Source organism: Aplysia californica, unplaced genomic scaffold (assembly GCF_000002075.1).
Source record: "Aplysia californica isolate F4 #8 unplaced genomic scaffold, AplCal3.0 scaffold00261, whole genome shotgun sequence".
NCBI classification, from domain to species: Eukaryota; Metazoa; Mollusca; class Gastropoda; order Aplysiida; family Aplysiidae; genus Aplysia; species Aplysia californica.
In genome coordinates this window covers 688,499-704,967 of record NW_004797531.1, presented here as the reverse complement: position 1 = coordinate 704,967, position 16,469 = coordinate 688,499, and the positions used below count along the sequence as shown (strand labels likewise).

General features: G+C 39.4%; 1 protein-coding gene across 2 annotated transcripts in view; it reads left to right on the top strand.

Annotated features, from left to right (window-relative positions):
- Positions 1-16,125, top strand: part of LOC101856813 (cleft lip and palate transmembrane protein 1 homolog) — a 28,546-nt gene extending 12,421 nt beyond the window's left edge. For both annotated transcript variants that reach the window (XM_005100816.3, XM_005100815.3), the window contains exons 6-14: positions 746-863; positions 4,626-4,728; positions 8,797-8,938; positions 9,132-9,225; positions 11,347-11,537; positions 12,655-12,750; positions 13,955-14,090; positions 14,506-14,673; positions 15,861-16,125. In XM_005100816.3, coding sequence (XP_005100873.1) covers positions 746-863; positions 4,626-4,728; positions 8,797-8,938; positions 9,132-9,225; positions 11,347-11,537; positions 12,655-12,750; positions 13,955-14,090; positions 14,506-14,673; positions 15,861-16,111 — 1,299 coding nt within the window. In that variant the 3' untranslated portion in view covers positions 16,112-16,125. The remainder of the gene's footprint in view (positions 1-745; positions 864-4,625; positions 4,729-8,796; positions 8,939-9,131; positions 9,226-11,346; positions 11,538-12,654; positions 12,751-13,954; positions 14,091-14,505; positions 14,674-15,860) is intronic.
- Positions 16,126-16,469: the final 344 nt, after the last annotated feature.

Sequence of the window (16,469 nt, the reverse complement as noted above, 5' to 3'; positions counted from 1 at the left end):
GGGGGGGAGTTGCACAAAATTTTCAGACAATCTGGTTGAGGCTCACATGCAGGTTTATATTAATCTATGTTGAATAAAAGTCGAGATATTTGAGTTTGAAGGAGGTCAGGATCGCCTGGTTTCAGAGGTAAAATAAGTAAGAAAATGTCCGCCAAAGTTTGGTAATTTCCTTAGCCTGAGAGTCCTTGAAAACTGAAAATTTACATTTTCATTTTTTGTACCTTTCATCAATGTTTTTCAGTAAAATCCACACAGAAATATGTTTTTAAATGGACATAAAAAGGGTTGAGCCAAAAAAAGAAAATTAGAAAAAAATTGCCCATCATCCCAAAAAGTTTTGTTTTCTATGATTTCATTATTTTGACGAGCACCTGATTTCACCAACATGCCTCACATTTTAAGATTATTTTTAAAATATTGTATTAAGTTCACTTTTTACTGTCTATTGGATAGCTTGCCATGAGAAATTGTGGTTATTTTTACCCGCAACACTCTCATGTACTCATACTCAGTCTGTGTGTGTGTGTGGGAGCAGCTCTTCTAAAATTGTTAATTTTGTAGATGACCATGAAACAAAACATCAATGAATCTGCTGTATGGGTAAAGAAAAATTGTTTAAATCTCACCACCTCCCTTCATGTCTGTTTTAGTAGAACCAAATACAAGTATTGCACGTATTAATGTTAAATATTGTAACATTTTTAGTTCAGTATGCACTCTTGACATCCGCATTGTCTACTTTCAGAAAGAAAATGCTTCTGCTTTTGAGATTTTGTCTCACTGGCATCCCAACTTGACCATCAACCTACTGGATGATCACTCACCTTGGATTCCAGGCTCTGTGCCACAACCACTAGATGAGTGTGAGTGCAATCTTTGAAGGAGAAATATTTTGGTTGTGATCGTGTTATTCGAAGTAAAACTGGAAATTTTTAAGGCTATCCATGGCCACTTGTCTGATAATTTGTTATTCTTTGATCCTCCAAGTGTTGCTAGCGAATTGCCTTTGGTGTCACAGAAATGATATGGTTTCACCTTTTGTGAGGCATCATGGTGAAATCAGGCGCTCACCAAAATGACAGAATCAAAGAAACCAGCATCTTTCTGCTGGTTTGGCATTTTTTATTCAGCAATGCCAATCGCCCGCTTCGCCTTGGGCTGGAAATGGGCCTCCGCGCCATGGGTAATTTTTGGGCCGCTCGGAATCAGAAGTGACTCTCTTCTAAGTATAGTTACGGGAAAACTCCTGGACGAAAATAAATGAAACTCGGCAACCAACCAGAGGAAAGGTTAAACTAACGACATGCCAGCGTACAATCCCGAAGGATTACTAGAACCGGAGATATTGTGGTGTTTGTGTGAATTTCCTCTGCGGTTCAAAAACTAAGCAGAGGCGCCCCACATTTCTTCTTTATTGCTGTAAAATTTCAGATCTCTGCGTTTAGTAGATTTTACGTACCAACTTAAAATTACCACCCATCCATTGATAAAATGCTAGAGCTGGATACTAGATCATGCATTCCAAACGCGAGGTGCCGGCATGCAAGAGGCGCGTGATCGCTAGGCGGCATGTGATTGGCTGCCTATAACTAAATAGGTCACCGATGACTACATCGAGGGTTTTCCCGATAGCGCTTTACTGAGTTTTAGAAGGGGTGATCACGTCGCGGTAAAAGCGATGTCACGCAATTCAACAAATTTCACTCAAATATCACTCTTTAAGATCCAAAGTAATAAAGACATCGAAAAAGTGATGACATGAAGTTTCATTCATATGCTCCAATTCATTACTGAGTTATGAACAGTTTTTCCTCAAAATACATCAAAACATGTCCCACATTTTGGCGATTTTTTCCTATATGAAGGTCCTCCAACATTTTGCAAACAAAAATCCCAGTAACTTTTTTATTTATCCATGGATTTTTAAAATTCAAAAACCATAGTTCAGAATTTACTCTATTTTCATTTAAGCCCATTTTTAAGCAATTTGGATGAAAATTTAATTTTTCATTGTCATTGCTATTTTATTGAATTTTTGTTTTCTGGCATAACACCTTTTATATCCATTTAAAAACACATTTCTTTGTGGATTTTACTGAAGAACCATTGATTAAATGCACAAAAAATGTAAATTTTCTGTTTCCGTGTACTCTCAAGCTATGGAAGTCACCAAACTTTGGCGGCCATTGTCTTGCTAATTTTACCTCTAAAACCAGGCGACCCCTACCTCCTTAAATCACAAATATCTAAATTTCTGTTAAAGATATTCAGGTGTTTTGGGGTTTTTTTTTCATTGAAAGCAAGACAAATGAAAAAGCTTTAATATGATATTAATAAGTTCATATGCCCAAAAGCTGATGTGCACCTGATTCCACTGCGTTGTGGCATGTTGGAAAATACTTGAGAACAGGACAACCAAGCAAGTAAAAGCCATAAAGCTACACATTTTCAGACAGTAGAATGTAGGCCTACATAGGAAGTGAAGCTCATTCGTGAAAGAGAACCTTTAGTGATGTAAAAAAGAAGTGGGATAAACAATTCAAAATTGTGGCGCAAGTTACAACCGATCAAAATTGCCATGACATCACAGAATGAAACTTACGGCCGTTTTAATCAGCTCTTGACACTTGGAGGATTACGTTTGTTGTAGAGAAGTAGGTTTTTGAATAAAATCTCCTGTTGTTTATGTGGCTGATTCGAACTTCTGCTCGATGGACTGACAATATTGAAGCATATCGTGCCGCTCATGTGCAAGATTCTGATGGCTTTGTGCCACGTTAGGGTCGGTGCTCTTTTTCTTTTCTCTTTTTTTCAAGTCACTGCAGCAATATCCTTAAAGTGTGGGAATTTGAACATTCAACCTGACCTCTTAAAAGTATGGTTCCATGCTCAAGTTGTAGTGCCTGTTTTGGAAAATTGTTTGCCATATTATTTGCTATAATCATGGGTCTCAATAGTCCGCTATTTAGCGGATTTCCGCTACCGCCATTTCCTCCGCTAAACTCCGCTACCGCGACAGCGGGCCAATTCGAAAGAGAGTTGTTTGGAGCAGGGTGACTGCCTGGCCCCGGGAATTTTAAAAAAATTGCCGCGATCCGGGAAAATACTTAAAAGATCTCGAATATTTGAAAACGAAACCCAATACGTCTTTAAATTCATTTCTGCCGGTCGTGATTGTGATATTAATTCGGCTCTGAGAGTACGTTTCACGCGAACTGGCGGTTTTGGCGGCAAGCGGAATTGCGTCACCAAGGCTCGAATGGAAACTCAAGATCTACTTTCGCTTTCATTACCGCCCAGATATTTCTCAGTAATTGTCTGATAATGCAACATTTATTGTAACTCTGCTTTGAGTTTGAGCATTAATTTTTGTCTTTCACGTTATATATATATATATATATACAGTGGAATCCTGTTATAATGAGAGGTAGGGGACCGGTGCGAAATGTCCGTTATAGCAGGATTCTCGTTACAAGGGATCCAGTAATACATACAAGGGAAATAGTAAAGTAGGCCTAATCTATGAGTTTGGCGTTCTGTTTATTCCTTTTTGTATTTCCCCTGATGATGATTTGTTCAACATGATCTCTAGATCTTACTTGATGAAAAATCGAATCAGGTTTCTTTCTCTAGCACTAGCAATGTTGACAGCTCGGCGTTGGCGATCAGAAAGAAGGGGCTCTGGCTCTAGTCTAACTCGCCCGCTGTGTTGTCCCCCACCACACCACACCCTGTGGTGCGTTGCGTCTGCTTGCGCACGTCACACATTCACTACATCTATCACAGCATTGTGACCTCTCCATCCCACTCCAGAGAAGTGAGAGGCACGGTATGCCTAGATAATCTAGACTGGGCTGGCCTAACACGCGAAGCGTTTTGCTTGTCTGCGCATGCCACACCCTCCCCACCCATTCGCTCCGGCCTTCATTGTTGGTTCACGTGGGCTCTCCCATTCTTTGTTTCGCTAGATCACCAATAACTTTCTCAACTGGCAAGGTTTTATATCATGTTTAATTGGTCTGTGCGCTGTGCACAGCAGCAGCAATATTCCGTTAAAAGCGACTCGCGTGACTGTCTGATTGCGCAATAGCAGTATTTTATTTACAAAGATAAAGAAGGAGAAAAAACGGGGTTTTAGAATAGTGTCTTTATAACAGACTTCTCGTTGTTTCAGGACTCGTTATAAGTGGACTCCACTGTATATATATTGATAGTCGATTTTCTGGTTTTAGGCTCAAAACAAGATTCATTTTTATATAGTTTATATATACAGGCAAATATGATGAAGGGAAAATATAAATAAGTCGCACAAGACCCCAGGCGCCACCACTTTCTGTATGAAATCAAGATTGTAAATATTTGGTATGTGACTCTTACTTGAAATTATCTCCCAAGCCAAACCCTCAAATTGGTGTGAAATAACCTTGCTGTGATAAATTGATGGTATTTATTTCAGCATTCTAGGATTCAACAGTATGATAATAATAGGTGTTTCGCGAAAATGGGCTTCTGTGGCGATCACCCGGAAAGGTCCTCCTTTTTTAGAATTCTGAGTTGAGACCCATGTATAATGTTTTATATATACAGACGCTCGTTTATATTTGTGGTTGTATTTTTTTCTCTAGATATTGACTTTGTACCTGGATCCAACAAGTACTACCCTATCGTCTATCTGAATGACTACTGGAACTTGAATGCTGATTACATGCCCATCAATGACACAACCAAGTATGAGCCCTCCTCATATCTAAGATAATTAAATTTCTTCTCTTTGTTTTGTTTTTTAATCTTTTATTTATAATGCGCTCTGCTGGCAGTTTAGAAATGTGGAAATCTGTTACTCTATGTGGATGTCAAAGGTCATTACACATTTGTGTGCATGACTCTTTACCTGACTGTGTGTGTGTGCGTGTGTGAGAGAGAGAGAGAGAGCACTACTTTAGGATGCAAATGTTAATGATTTTGGTAAGTGCTATGTTTATTGTGATAATTTTGTTGTATCGTAAATATATTTTTCTAACAAGGCTCATTTGTGATTCTCAAGCAAGTACATTAGATACTTAAAGTGCACTCTATTTAAATGGAAGAAAGGGTAGGCTACTGATGAAAATACAGATGTAATTTAATATGTTTCTATTACAAAGCCTACAGTTTGTGGTACGTTAATGTCACCTTGGATGTCATTACTCACTGCTTAGTTTTTCAAATGTTTTGAGTGGGCGGTTGGCGGGTGCTCTGGTGTGGTTTGTTTCTTCTTTCCTATCAAACATCTATCGTCCTTATCTTTCCTTCTTCTTTTTTATGTTTGTTACTCCTCTTATCTTCTCTGGCTCTCAAATGACGTTATGCAGTTGCGAGCGCCGTAAAACCTCTACTAAAACTGACAAGTTAGACCTGCATGTTTGCCGACAATCGTCTGAAATCCGACAGTCGCGACCCGACCCGCGAACCGGCCGATGCTATCGCTAGGCCCGCCTGTATCAGTCAATGTGCGTAGTGCGAGGCCTGGCCGACTGCCAGCAACCCCTTTTTCTCCCGTCGGCTTCGTTGGCACTTTCGTTTTCGTGCCGACGTCGGCGTTTCCGACATAATTGTCGGAACCTAAGTAGAAATGCGAATACGAAAAAGGACGACAACCTAAATTATCTACTTTCAGTTTAGTGCTCGAGCGGCCATTTTGAATTTCGTTTATTGACTAATTCAATTGTTCAGATCGTGTGGATTCATTCATCAAGTCCGACTCTCTTGTTCTAAAAGAATCTAGATCTAGATTTATATAGATCATTATAGACCTCAATGGAGGATTCATATTCCAATTCTATTGTGTCAAACCCTATCATAGGTTGTGCTGTAATATTAATATTGGTAAAAATAAGCAATTCATCAGGTGCGTGAATTATTTATTTATTTAGATATCTAGATCTAGAATCTAGATCTAGATCTAGATCTAGAATCTAGACTCAGTTGAGTCCCTCTGTTCGGAATCGGATGCGGATTTCGAGTTCAAGGCCTATTCAATTCCTATTCACTTGTTCTACAAGATCTAGATCTAGATTCTAGATCTAGATTTATTTAGATTACTAGATTAATATGGAGGATTCATATTCCAATTCTATTGTGTTATTGTATCAAACCCTATAGCAATGTAGATGTAAGCCATATAGATCTACAATATAGATCTATATGCTCCTTGTTTGTTTTGGAGTGTGGTTTTTTAATAAAAAATTTTTTTTTCATTTAGGACTTGTTTTGGCCTTTTTACATGAGGCCCGTTGCAGTTTCTTTTTGGGGGTAGGGTTAGGGTTAGGTCTCTTCTTTATTGTGTTTTTTGGGGTGGTCGCTCGTTACTCGGATGTCCTTCCTTATGACACCCACAAAGGCATTTTTTTGGGGGGGGGGGGGGGGGGTGCGCAAAATTTTCAGACAATCTGGTTGAGGCTCACATGCAGGTCTAACAAGTGTTTTTACTCTTTTTATCCTAGCCGTACCCCCACGGACTCTGTACCCGTCCTGGGGCCGCCACGCCGTATGAGTTGGAAGTCAGTGCGTATAGTTCAAAGTGCTATATTTCTTACATTTACTCTAAGGTGTTAAGGAAATTTGGCAGTTAACGTTAGAAACTGAATGTAGTTTTTGTAAATGTATGTGGTTAGGAAATACACCAATAGCACAATGTAGATTTTGAGGTGTATTCCACCCTCGAACTTGACCCTGATTGCCGCGCCCACGACGTCACACTGGATTTTATAGATCTAGATCTAGCCCTACCCATCGAACTCGAATTCCAGTATTGACCGGGACCCCTTCACCATGATCTGAATCGCTATTAGATGAGTCTAAGTCATGTTTCTTATCATCCACAACGGAATTTACGGCACTTATTTCAGAGTCACTATTATCAAATTAGTATCATTATTCCCCCTCACAACCCAGCGCAACTTCAAAAAGTACTTCGTCGGTCGTGAATGTGTGTTTTCGAGACATCTTTCAAGCTTCTACACCCATCAAAATCAAAGAAACCACTGTTCATTGGAAAATTAAAATATTCAGACAGAGCTAGCATCGCCGTATTTGCGTATTTTGGTAATTACAAGCAGAACTAGCTTCTTTGACGAGACCGTATCGCTGTTCCGAGAATACTCGTAGCCCGGACTGGTCCTCGTTAAGAGTATACTCGTAGCCCGGATAAAAAGAGTTAAAACCTTCCCATATTGACCACAAGGTGGAAAAAACCCTTTGTGTGTTAAAGAATATGTATCTATATGGTGGCATCTTGGTGAAGAGAGGTGCTCATCAAAATAATGAAGTTGAAGATACCAACAATTTTTTAACCCTCATCCTGCGGGAGCCGGGTTTATGTCGCCCGATAAGCCTATTTCGGCGCCTCGCCTACGTTCTGGTCCCGAATCAGTGTAGCCTTTGGATCAGCGCACGCGCAGCGCGCATCCTCTTACGTGTCATTCGGGTCCCGAGTCGGATCCCCATTCACGTAGGTCAAGTGTGTGTGCATCAGTCTGCTTGCGTTTGTGTGCATTTGTGGCCTTCTTCTAGAACCGCCTGCGTTAGTTCGTAATCGAGGCATACGTCTTATTCAAAACATGCCAAGTTGGTAGCTCTAGATGTTCGTCCAATGAAATTATAGAAGAAATTGACCTACTTAGACACGAGGAGCTCGAAAGGATAGTCAGGAAACAAGACTTCCATTTTTCTATACAAAATATTTCAAATGAGCTTGATTTTGTATGAAATGATACTACCTGATTAAAAAAAAGCTTGTTTGATAGTTTTGAATACCATTGTGCAGGTACAAAGAACAATTTGAGTGTAAAACATTCAGAAATTGATCTAAATTATCCCCTTTCGAACCTCAGGTCATTCATAACAACAAGAGCGTCCAGAAAGGTTATTCGAATGGACGTAACTACTCATAATGTCTTATCAGCTTGTGAGAGGGGGTTATTCATGTGTTTGCAACACTATATAAATAGAAAACTATGAAAGATAGAGCGTTATTTTCATCATCGGTTAACACACTCCCGCGGTATTCATGGCGAAAACACACGTTTCCTGGCGCGCGCGCTGTACACCAACAGTACTCACTGAGTGACCCCGGCGGCCTGCCCGGCACGGCCGACGTAATCAGTTGCTGATAGATGCGCATCTGGGCACAGACGCAGGATAAGAGTTAAAGTAAGAGTTTTACGCCGCTAGCAACACAATATAATGGTCATATAAGCGCAGAAGATTAGAGGTGGAACAAAGAGAGGAACAAATGCGAAAGAGGAGAGATCAGGATGATAGATGTTTGATAAGAAAGAAGGAGCAAACCACACCAGAGCACCTACCAACCGCCCATCGACTTTTTTCCAGCAGTTGGGAAATTGTTATTGACTATTTTTTTTGGCTTAACACCTTTTATATTTCTTTGAAGAAGGACATGTTTTTGTGTGAATTTTACTGAAAAGCGTAGATGAAAGGCACAAAAATGTAAATTTGCAGTTTCCAAAGACACTTGAGCTTGGAGTTTGGAGGTCATCATACTTTGGTGGCCATTTTCTCTATAATTTTACCTCTTACATCAGGGACACCCCCCACCCCTCCTCGTTCTGTTGCAAATATCTCAACTTGTTTTCGAGACGATGGGGTTTTTTTTCTTTTACATCACAACCAAGATAAATAAACAAACTTTAAAATTATGCCAATAACTCCCTTGTGTGTCTAAAAATTGACGAGCACTTGATTTCAACTTGTCGTGACTAGCTTACAATTTAAATTACTTATTTTTTCTTGTTCCAGACTCCTAAACCTGACAGTGACATACACTCCCATGTCGTTGTTCAAGTGGCAGCTCTATGCTGCTCAGGGCATGCGCAACAAGTGGGTCAATATGCTCGGCTCTGAGGCTGGAGATGATGAGGAGGATCAAGATTCTCTCAAGGTGAGCAAAGTTTAAAGATTTCTTTTGTTTCTTTGCTTTTACTTGAAAGTCAGAATGCTTTCATCAGTAAAAATCTGTTTTTATTGTTGGGTTATATTATGTTGATTTGGTGTTTTAAACTTAGATGTGCTGCAAATGTTTTGTAATAGCCTGAATGAGAAAATTGATTTACTGTTGTCTCATTAAATTTCAGATGGCTTTCTTGGAAACAAGTCCTTATTTGCTGGGGATGACAATTGTTGTGTCCATATTGCACAGTGTGTTTGAATTCCTTGCTTTCAAGAATGGTGAGTAGTTCAGAAAAGTTTGTTTCCTGGCACCTCTTTATGTTCTTTATGGCAGTGTTATAACTGACAGAGAAAACCCTTTGTGATGGAGAAAAAGATATAAGAAAGAATCGTGTAAGGAGTTTTGTATAGTGTCTTATTCTGTGGAGGGGTCCACGCTGCTAAAAAGATATTAAGCACAGTCTTGACATCTACTATCTGGCTCATAATCGTGAGGTTGCGGGATCTGGAGCTGGGGCCTAAGGCCTGACGTTGTGTCCATGGGGAAGGCACTTTACACGAATTTAAAGGTCTTGTCAGTATTTTAATTTCTTAGCACCTCTAAAATGGCAACTCGCACTGTATGCTTCCCAGGAACTTGAAATTGTTTCAGAATGCAATCAGGTCTATCGGGTAATATTATAGATTGTAAAGCGCATAGAAATTGCTGTTGAGCGGGAATTTGGGCAATACAAATGCTATCTAGTATTATAATTATTAGACTTGCGTGTTTGCCGACAATCGCGATCCGACCCGCGAGCCGGCCGATGCTATCGCTAGGCCCACCTGTGTCAGTCAATGTGCGTAGTGCGAGGCCTGGCCGACTGCCAGCGCCCCCCTTTTCTCCCGTCGGCATTGTCGGCACTTTCATTTTCGTGCCGACTGCTGACGTCGGCGTTTCCGACATAATTTTTGGAATCTGAGTAGAAATGCAAATACGAAAAAGGACGACGAACTAAATTATCTACTTTCAGTTTTGTGCTCGAGCGGCCATTTTGAATTTCGTTTGTTGACTAATTCAATTGTTCAGATCGTGTGGATTCATTCAAGTCCGACTCAACTTGTTCTAATAGAATCTAGATCTAGATTTATATAGATCATTATAGACCTCAATGGAGGATTCATATTCCAATTCTCTTGTGTCAAACCCTATCATAGGTTGTGCTGTAATATTAATGTTGGTAAAAAGCATTTCATCAGTTGCGTGAATTATTTATTTATATAGAATCTAGATTTCTAGACTCAGCTGAGTCCCTCTGTTCGGAATCGGAGGCGGATTTCTAGTTCAAGGCCTATTCCTATTCTCTTGTTCTACAAGATCTAGATCTAGATTTATTTAGATTACGAGATCTAGATCTATATGTAGGATTCATATTCCAATTCTATCGTGTTATTTTATCAAACCCTAATATAGCAATGTAGATGTAGGCCTTATTATGCTCCTTGTTGGTTTTTTTTGGAGTGTGGTTTTTTAAATTTTAAAAATGTTTTCATTTTGGACTTTTGCTGGCCTTTTTACATGAGGCCCGTTGCAGGTTTTCTTTTGGGGTAGGGTTAGGGTTAGGTCTCTTCTTTATTGTGTTTGTTGGGGTGGTCGCTCGCTACTCTTAAGTCCTTCCTTATGACACCCACAAAAGCTCTTTGGGGGGGGGGGGGGTGCGCAAAATTTTCAGACAATCTGGTTGAGGCTCACATGCAGGTCTAAATTATTATTATTATTAGATAGCTTGATTGTTGTAATCATGAAATACTTTTTTGGTTGGATAGATAGGGCTACAACCCTGTATCATGTCTGTTTAGTCTGACATGAGACTGAAATGGTCACATGACTGGTGTAAACAAGAGAATAGACCAGGTTTTTTATGGAGGGTTGTATTCTGTGAGACAAGCATTTTGAATGGTGCTATCACACTCTTGTTTAACTCTTTATCTCTGAAGGGGGTAAACCCACTATGCCAGAGCCCGTTTTCGGTACTAAATCTAAAAATGGGAAAATCGTCACTAAATTGGGGATTAAATCAAAACTAGTAAATCTGTTTTGATAGATCTTCAATTTATTAATGAAATTCCAATAAAAGATACCTGTTTTCGGCAACTACCGAAAGGTAATTTGACGTCAAAGTTGTCGTAAATGAATGCACCCGAGCTGCTGTCAGCAGCTCACCGGCACAGTGGTTAAGACCGTGAGCCGCCTGGCCAGGGGCTTGCCGGAGATAGGGTTAACCGAACTATGATTGGTGCTGAAGCATTTTTCATTCTTCACCATGAATGACATATGGTAGTTTGAGGGAACCCGTGATAATGATTCTGTGTTCGAAGTCAACATTTTTGCACTCTTATGTTTCTTCCTCACAATGCCAGACATCCAGTTTTGGAAGAGTCGCAAATCCCTGGAAGGTCTGTCAGTGCGCTCGGTGTTCTTCAATGTGATCCAGTCTCTAATTGTCCTGCTCTACATCATGGACAATGAGACCAACACTGTGGTGAAGATTAGTGTCTTTGTTGGACTTTGTATTGAGATCTGGAAAATCAACAAAGTTGTCAATGCAAAGGTATTCACTTTGTGTCTTAGCAATTTACTGTACATTTTTCATGTGCTGCATTTTCTATTTGTTTACTGAAAGGACAACATATATTATAAAAATTAAAGACAGTTAATTTAAATGTAAAAAAAAAACCCTCACTAGTGCATGTTGGGAAAGTAATTAACATTAGAAATGTCTCTAGTGTCAAGACATATTCTTTTTTTTTCAATGTAAAGTTTGTTTTCTGTGAATGTTCTATTGTTGTCATCAAAAACTAATGGTCTCTACAAGAAGACAGAGCCCATTTCAATCTACATAAGTGCTCTTGTTTGAATATTCAGCTTTTGCTTTTGTAAAGTGCTCTCCTAAATATTGTTTATTATCTGCTCTGTTATCCTTCATTACCTTTGTAATGGTATATGTGCATAGGAATGAAGCTCTTGTGTTTTCGTCATTTTGACAAAAGTATCATAAATTTCATCTTTTGCTTTTGTTTGGAAATTCATGGTATCTGTTTGTTACGGCATTTGCAGCAAGAAGCGTCAACAAATGTCCCTTTAAACTGGGGTTTGTAGAAAACTTTTCTTTGGTTGATTGTTTGATTTAAGTATTTTACACCCCTTGTCATGGCTTACCTAGGCTGGGTGGAACACAACAACCGAGAGGACAGACAAAGTTACTCAATTAAAAAAATCTTCCCCCACGCATGAATCGGTTTCCTGCCTTCTGCATGAAGAGCGTATCCATTGCTTCACAAACACCGGGTTTTCCTGAGACTAGCTTTTGTTCTTTCTGCGCGATAGGGTAAAAAAGACATGGTGTTGACATAATCTCAAATTATTTTGCTTGTATCGTCAAAATTTTGTCTCGAATCTTTTTCAAGACGTGTATGTGGGAGGTTGGCGGGTGCTCTTGGTGTGGTTTGCTCTGTCTTTCCCATCAAACATCTATTGTCCTTATCTTCTCCCCCCCCCCCCCCCCCCCCTTCTTTTTTGTGTTTGTTACTCTCTTGTGACACCTCTAATCTTCGGCACTTATATGACCTTATTGTATTGCAAGTGCCGTCAAACTCAACAAAAACTAAAAGATATAATGTTAACTTTCATCTTGTAAAGACCATTTCTTCTCTTGTGTTCATGGACAGATTGACAGAGAGAACCCTATTTTTGGTTTTATACCAAGAGTCAGCTTGTCAGAAAAATCTACCTACACAGAATCTCAGACTAAAGAGTTTGATATTGTAAGTATCACATTTTTTACTTTTGCTTTTGTTTTGATTTTTTTCCTGTTCAAAACCAGCTATTCAACCATTAGGTTTGTGCAGTGAATGTTTTTATGGATTATGGTCATAACATAAGAGATTACAAATTTTGTAAATAGGCTTATAGATTTTCTTTTAAACAGTCATCTTGTTTATGCTACTGTTCACTGGTTTTCTTTGGTTTGAAGGCACAATTCTTTTAAGTAAGTCTCATTGCATGCTCATGTTTCATTATGAAGACTACTGGGGGGGGGGGGGGGGGGGAGTGAGTGTGGATAACAAACTTTGATGCCTACATTCAGTCTACTATAAGCACCATCTACTACAAGCACCATCTACTTCAAGCACCATCTACTACAAGCCGGCCCTTTGCTGGAGACTCTTAGAAAGAAATATTGACCCGATCCTAGGCAGAGCAGAGCGACCCAAAACTTTATTGGGGACCTGGAGGACCTGCAGTGAACAGCAGCCTTCACACAAGAGATGAGATGTCCATATACAGATGAATGAGGAGAAGAAGAGACTATCACAGCACACTGAGAGTACACATTTCTGAATCCCTCTTTTATATTTGACCCACATGGTGGCAAGGCTCTTCACAGACCATATCTGTTGTTTGGTGACCCTTGATCTAGAGTAATCAGTTTCTCCTTTTCAGAAGTGAAAAATTTGGAGAGAAAGTGGGTGATTCTTTTCTGTGGGTGACTTAAGTCAAAGAAAAGTTCAGTTTTTATAATATGTGTGTGTGCCTAAAGAAAGGTACCTAAAGTCGGATTTTGACCATTTTGAGTTAAGGGTTGTGCCTTATAGGAAATTCAATGCTGATCACAGTGGTTTTTGAAATTTTGAGATATCTCAAGTAGTTTTTGAGATATTGCACATTTTGTGAGTTAGGGTAGAAAGTTTAGGACACAAATAAACTTTGAAGTATACCCTAGTTTCAAAAGTATTCAAAATAAGATATTTAAAAGTCAAATCAATGAAAACCCTTTTAACACATTGTTTAAAAATGGTGGAACTATCATTTTTTTATGGAAACACTTTTTGGTATAAAAAAAGGTGATTTTTTTGGTCATTATCAGCCTGTACAAAAATGGTCTGTGGTGACTTTTGGTACCTTTCTATTGGCACACACACATGTTGTAGTTGCTTGATGATGAAATGTCTGTCTGCTGTTCCCCAGTTGGCATTCCGCTACCTGTCGTGGCTGCTGTACCCTCTCCTAGCAGGCTACATGGTCTACTCTCTTGTGTACCAAGAGCACAAAGGATGGTACTCTTGGGTGCTCAGCATGTTGTATGGTTTCCTGCTCACGTTTGGTAAGAGTGACTGATTTGGTATATTCCAAGTCTTTTGTTTCTAGTTTACTGTATTTGTTTTGTTGTTGTTTTTTTCTTTGGGGGGGGGGGGGGGCTTTTGCATGCTCCATGAATTTGTGAATGTGTAGAAATTCTTGGAGTCCAGTCGTTTGCGAAATGTTAAAAGTGTTATTTGACTATAATATATAATATTATTTTTACAGATGGGAATACCTGCCTATTAATGTAGTTTTTTTTATATATATAGTAATTTAGTAAAGTCCATCATAATTTTTTTTTTAAGGAGAGGAACAGATATCGTTTGCTGCAGTTCTTCTGTTTATGATATGAGAGTTTGTGGGTGTTAAAAGTTTTTCTGTTTACTTTTTCATTTTTTCTGGGACTCATTGAGGTCTTTTGGGTTTTCTTCTTTCAGGTTTCATTATGATGACACCTCAGTTATTCATTAATTATAAGCTGAAGTCAGTTGCACATCTTCCATGGAGGATGCTCACGTACAAGGCTCTCAACACCTTCATTGATGACATCTTTGCCTTTGTCATCAAGATGCCCACCCTGTACAGACTGGGCTGTCTCAGAGATGGTATGTATTGTGTGCATTCTGGCTCTATTTCTTAGATCAACAATATTATTGTGGCTTCTTTTGCAAGCCGTGTGTCTTGTACTTCAATATTTATGGCACTGACATGTGTATGCACATCTTGCCCTCCTGGGGAAACAAGGAAAAGGCTTATTGTTTGGTCCATACCAGAGTCTGCCAGTGATTGTGTACCGAAAGAAAGGCAGGCAGCTGTGGGGTTTTTTTTAATGAAGGGATTATCGTAGCCGATATTCTACTCTGGAGAAGTGTTTTATTCACTCAAGCTCAGTTTGAGACGGAAGATTATGTGTGAGGGTACAACTGAGCCCTATACATGGGTCAAAATTTTCATATTGGGATGTGCTACCGTGCCTATCTGCCGGAGCTCCTGGGCGATATATTACTAACATCCATAAAATCATCAGAATCACTTTCTCCCTTTCTCACTCAGGGTAGTCCTCGTCATTACCAGCATCTAATTGAAAATGATCTTCTAAATAATCAATAACAACATCCTGTGTAGTAAACAGTTTTCCATGTGCATTTTGTCCCAGGCTGGGCGGATTGGAGATAAGGTCTGGCTCTCCGGTGTACTGGTGGCTAGGCTTACGGGCAGTTTCACATGCCATTGTTCTCCCGGTGGCAAGGGCTCAAAGGGTTAATTAAGTTTCGTTTGCCTGGTCGAGTCGGTGAAATAAGTCACCAGCGGTAATGAGCACATACTCAGATTAACCCTATCCATACACCCTGGGGTCATTTTGTACCCCCGGGGTTGTATTCTTCACATTTTAGAATACTTCTAGTACGAAGATCTCTTTGTAACTTTCAGTATTTCTCAAAAAATCATTTTGACAGACGGCTATGCAAAGCGAACGGATTGGATTAACGAGTAAATTCCTTCTTTGGAAAGTAGTGGCACAGTGTTCCCCACGTTATATGGATACGATAGTTAAACACGACGTACGGATAGGGTTAATAAAGTAATGATAAGGGATTTTCTTTGTAGGCTTGTTTAGTGACCTGTGAATGGAAATTAATTTTCCACCAGCTGGATTTGAATCAGTGTGACTTGACCTTGATTTCTCTGGCTGCCTCATAGATGTCATTTCCAGAATGTTCCTGTTTTTAGTTTTAAAGAATTTTATGTGATAGCAAGAAGCTCACCAAAAAATATGTTTGTTATATTGCAGATGTGATTTTCTTCATCTACCTCTACCAACGTTATATTTACTCTGTGGATCCAAAGAGGGTGAATGAGTTTGGAACAAGCCAAGAGATGATGGACAGCCCTGGCGAAGTGGCAGAGGAGGAGGGAGGGGGGGGAGAGCAGCAAGCGCTCACTGGGAAGGAAGAAGAGACAGAGGAGAATCAGGGAGAAGCAAAGGAGGGAAGTGAAAATGGGGACGTGAAAAAGACTGTGGAAGAGAAGAAAAATGACTGATTATGTGAGATGCGAGATTGTAATGGGCTGTCAGCTTTTTTTGTGCTTTATGGTCGGCATTGTAAATATATTTAATAGTTTTTGTTTCGTTGCAACGTGCAAAGCTGACCACAGTAAAACAGGTAATGAAAATGGCATTCTGGGCAAAATGTGGCGTACCTAGAAAGGCAGTTTTTTAAATGAAATTTGGACTTTTTTATCTTTTTTCTTTTCAAATAAAATTTCCAAAACTAAGTCTTTTGTTAAACAACATGGGCAGTGGAAATGAGTTTGATATTTGCTGACAAATGTTAGTTTATGCCCATGATTAATAATAGATAATAGGTATCTTTTGTATAGCGCAAAATCTGGCTCGACA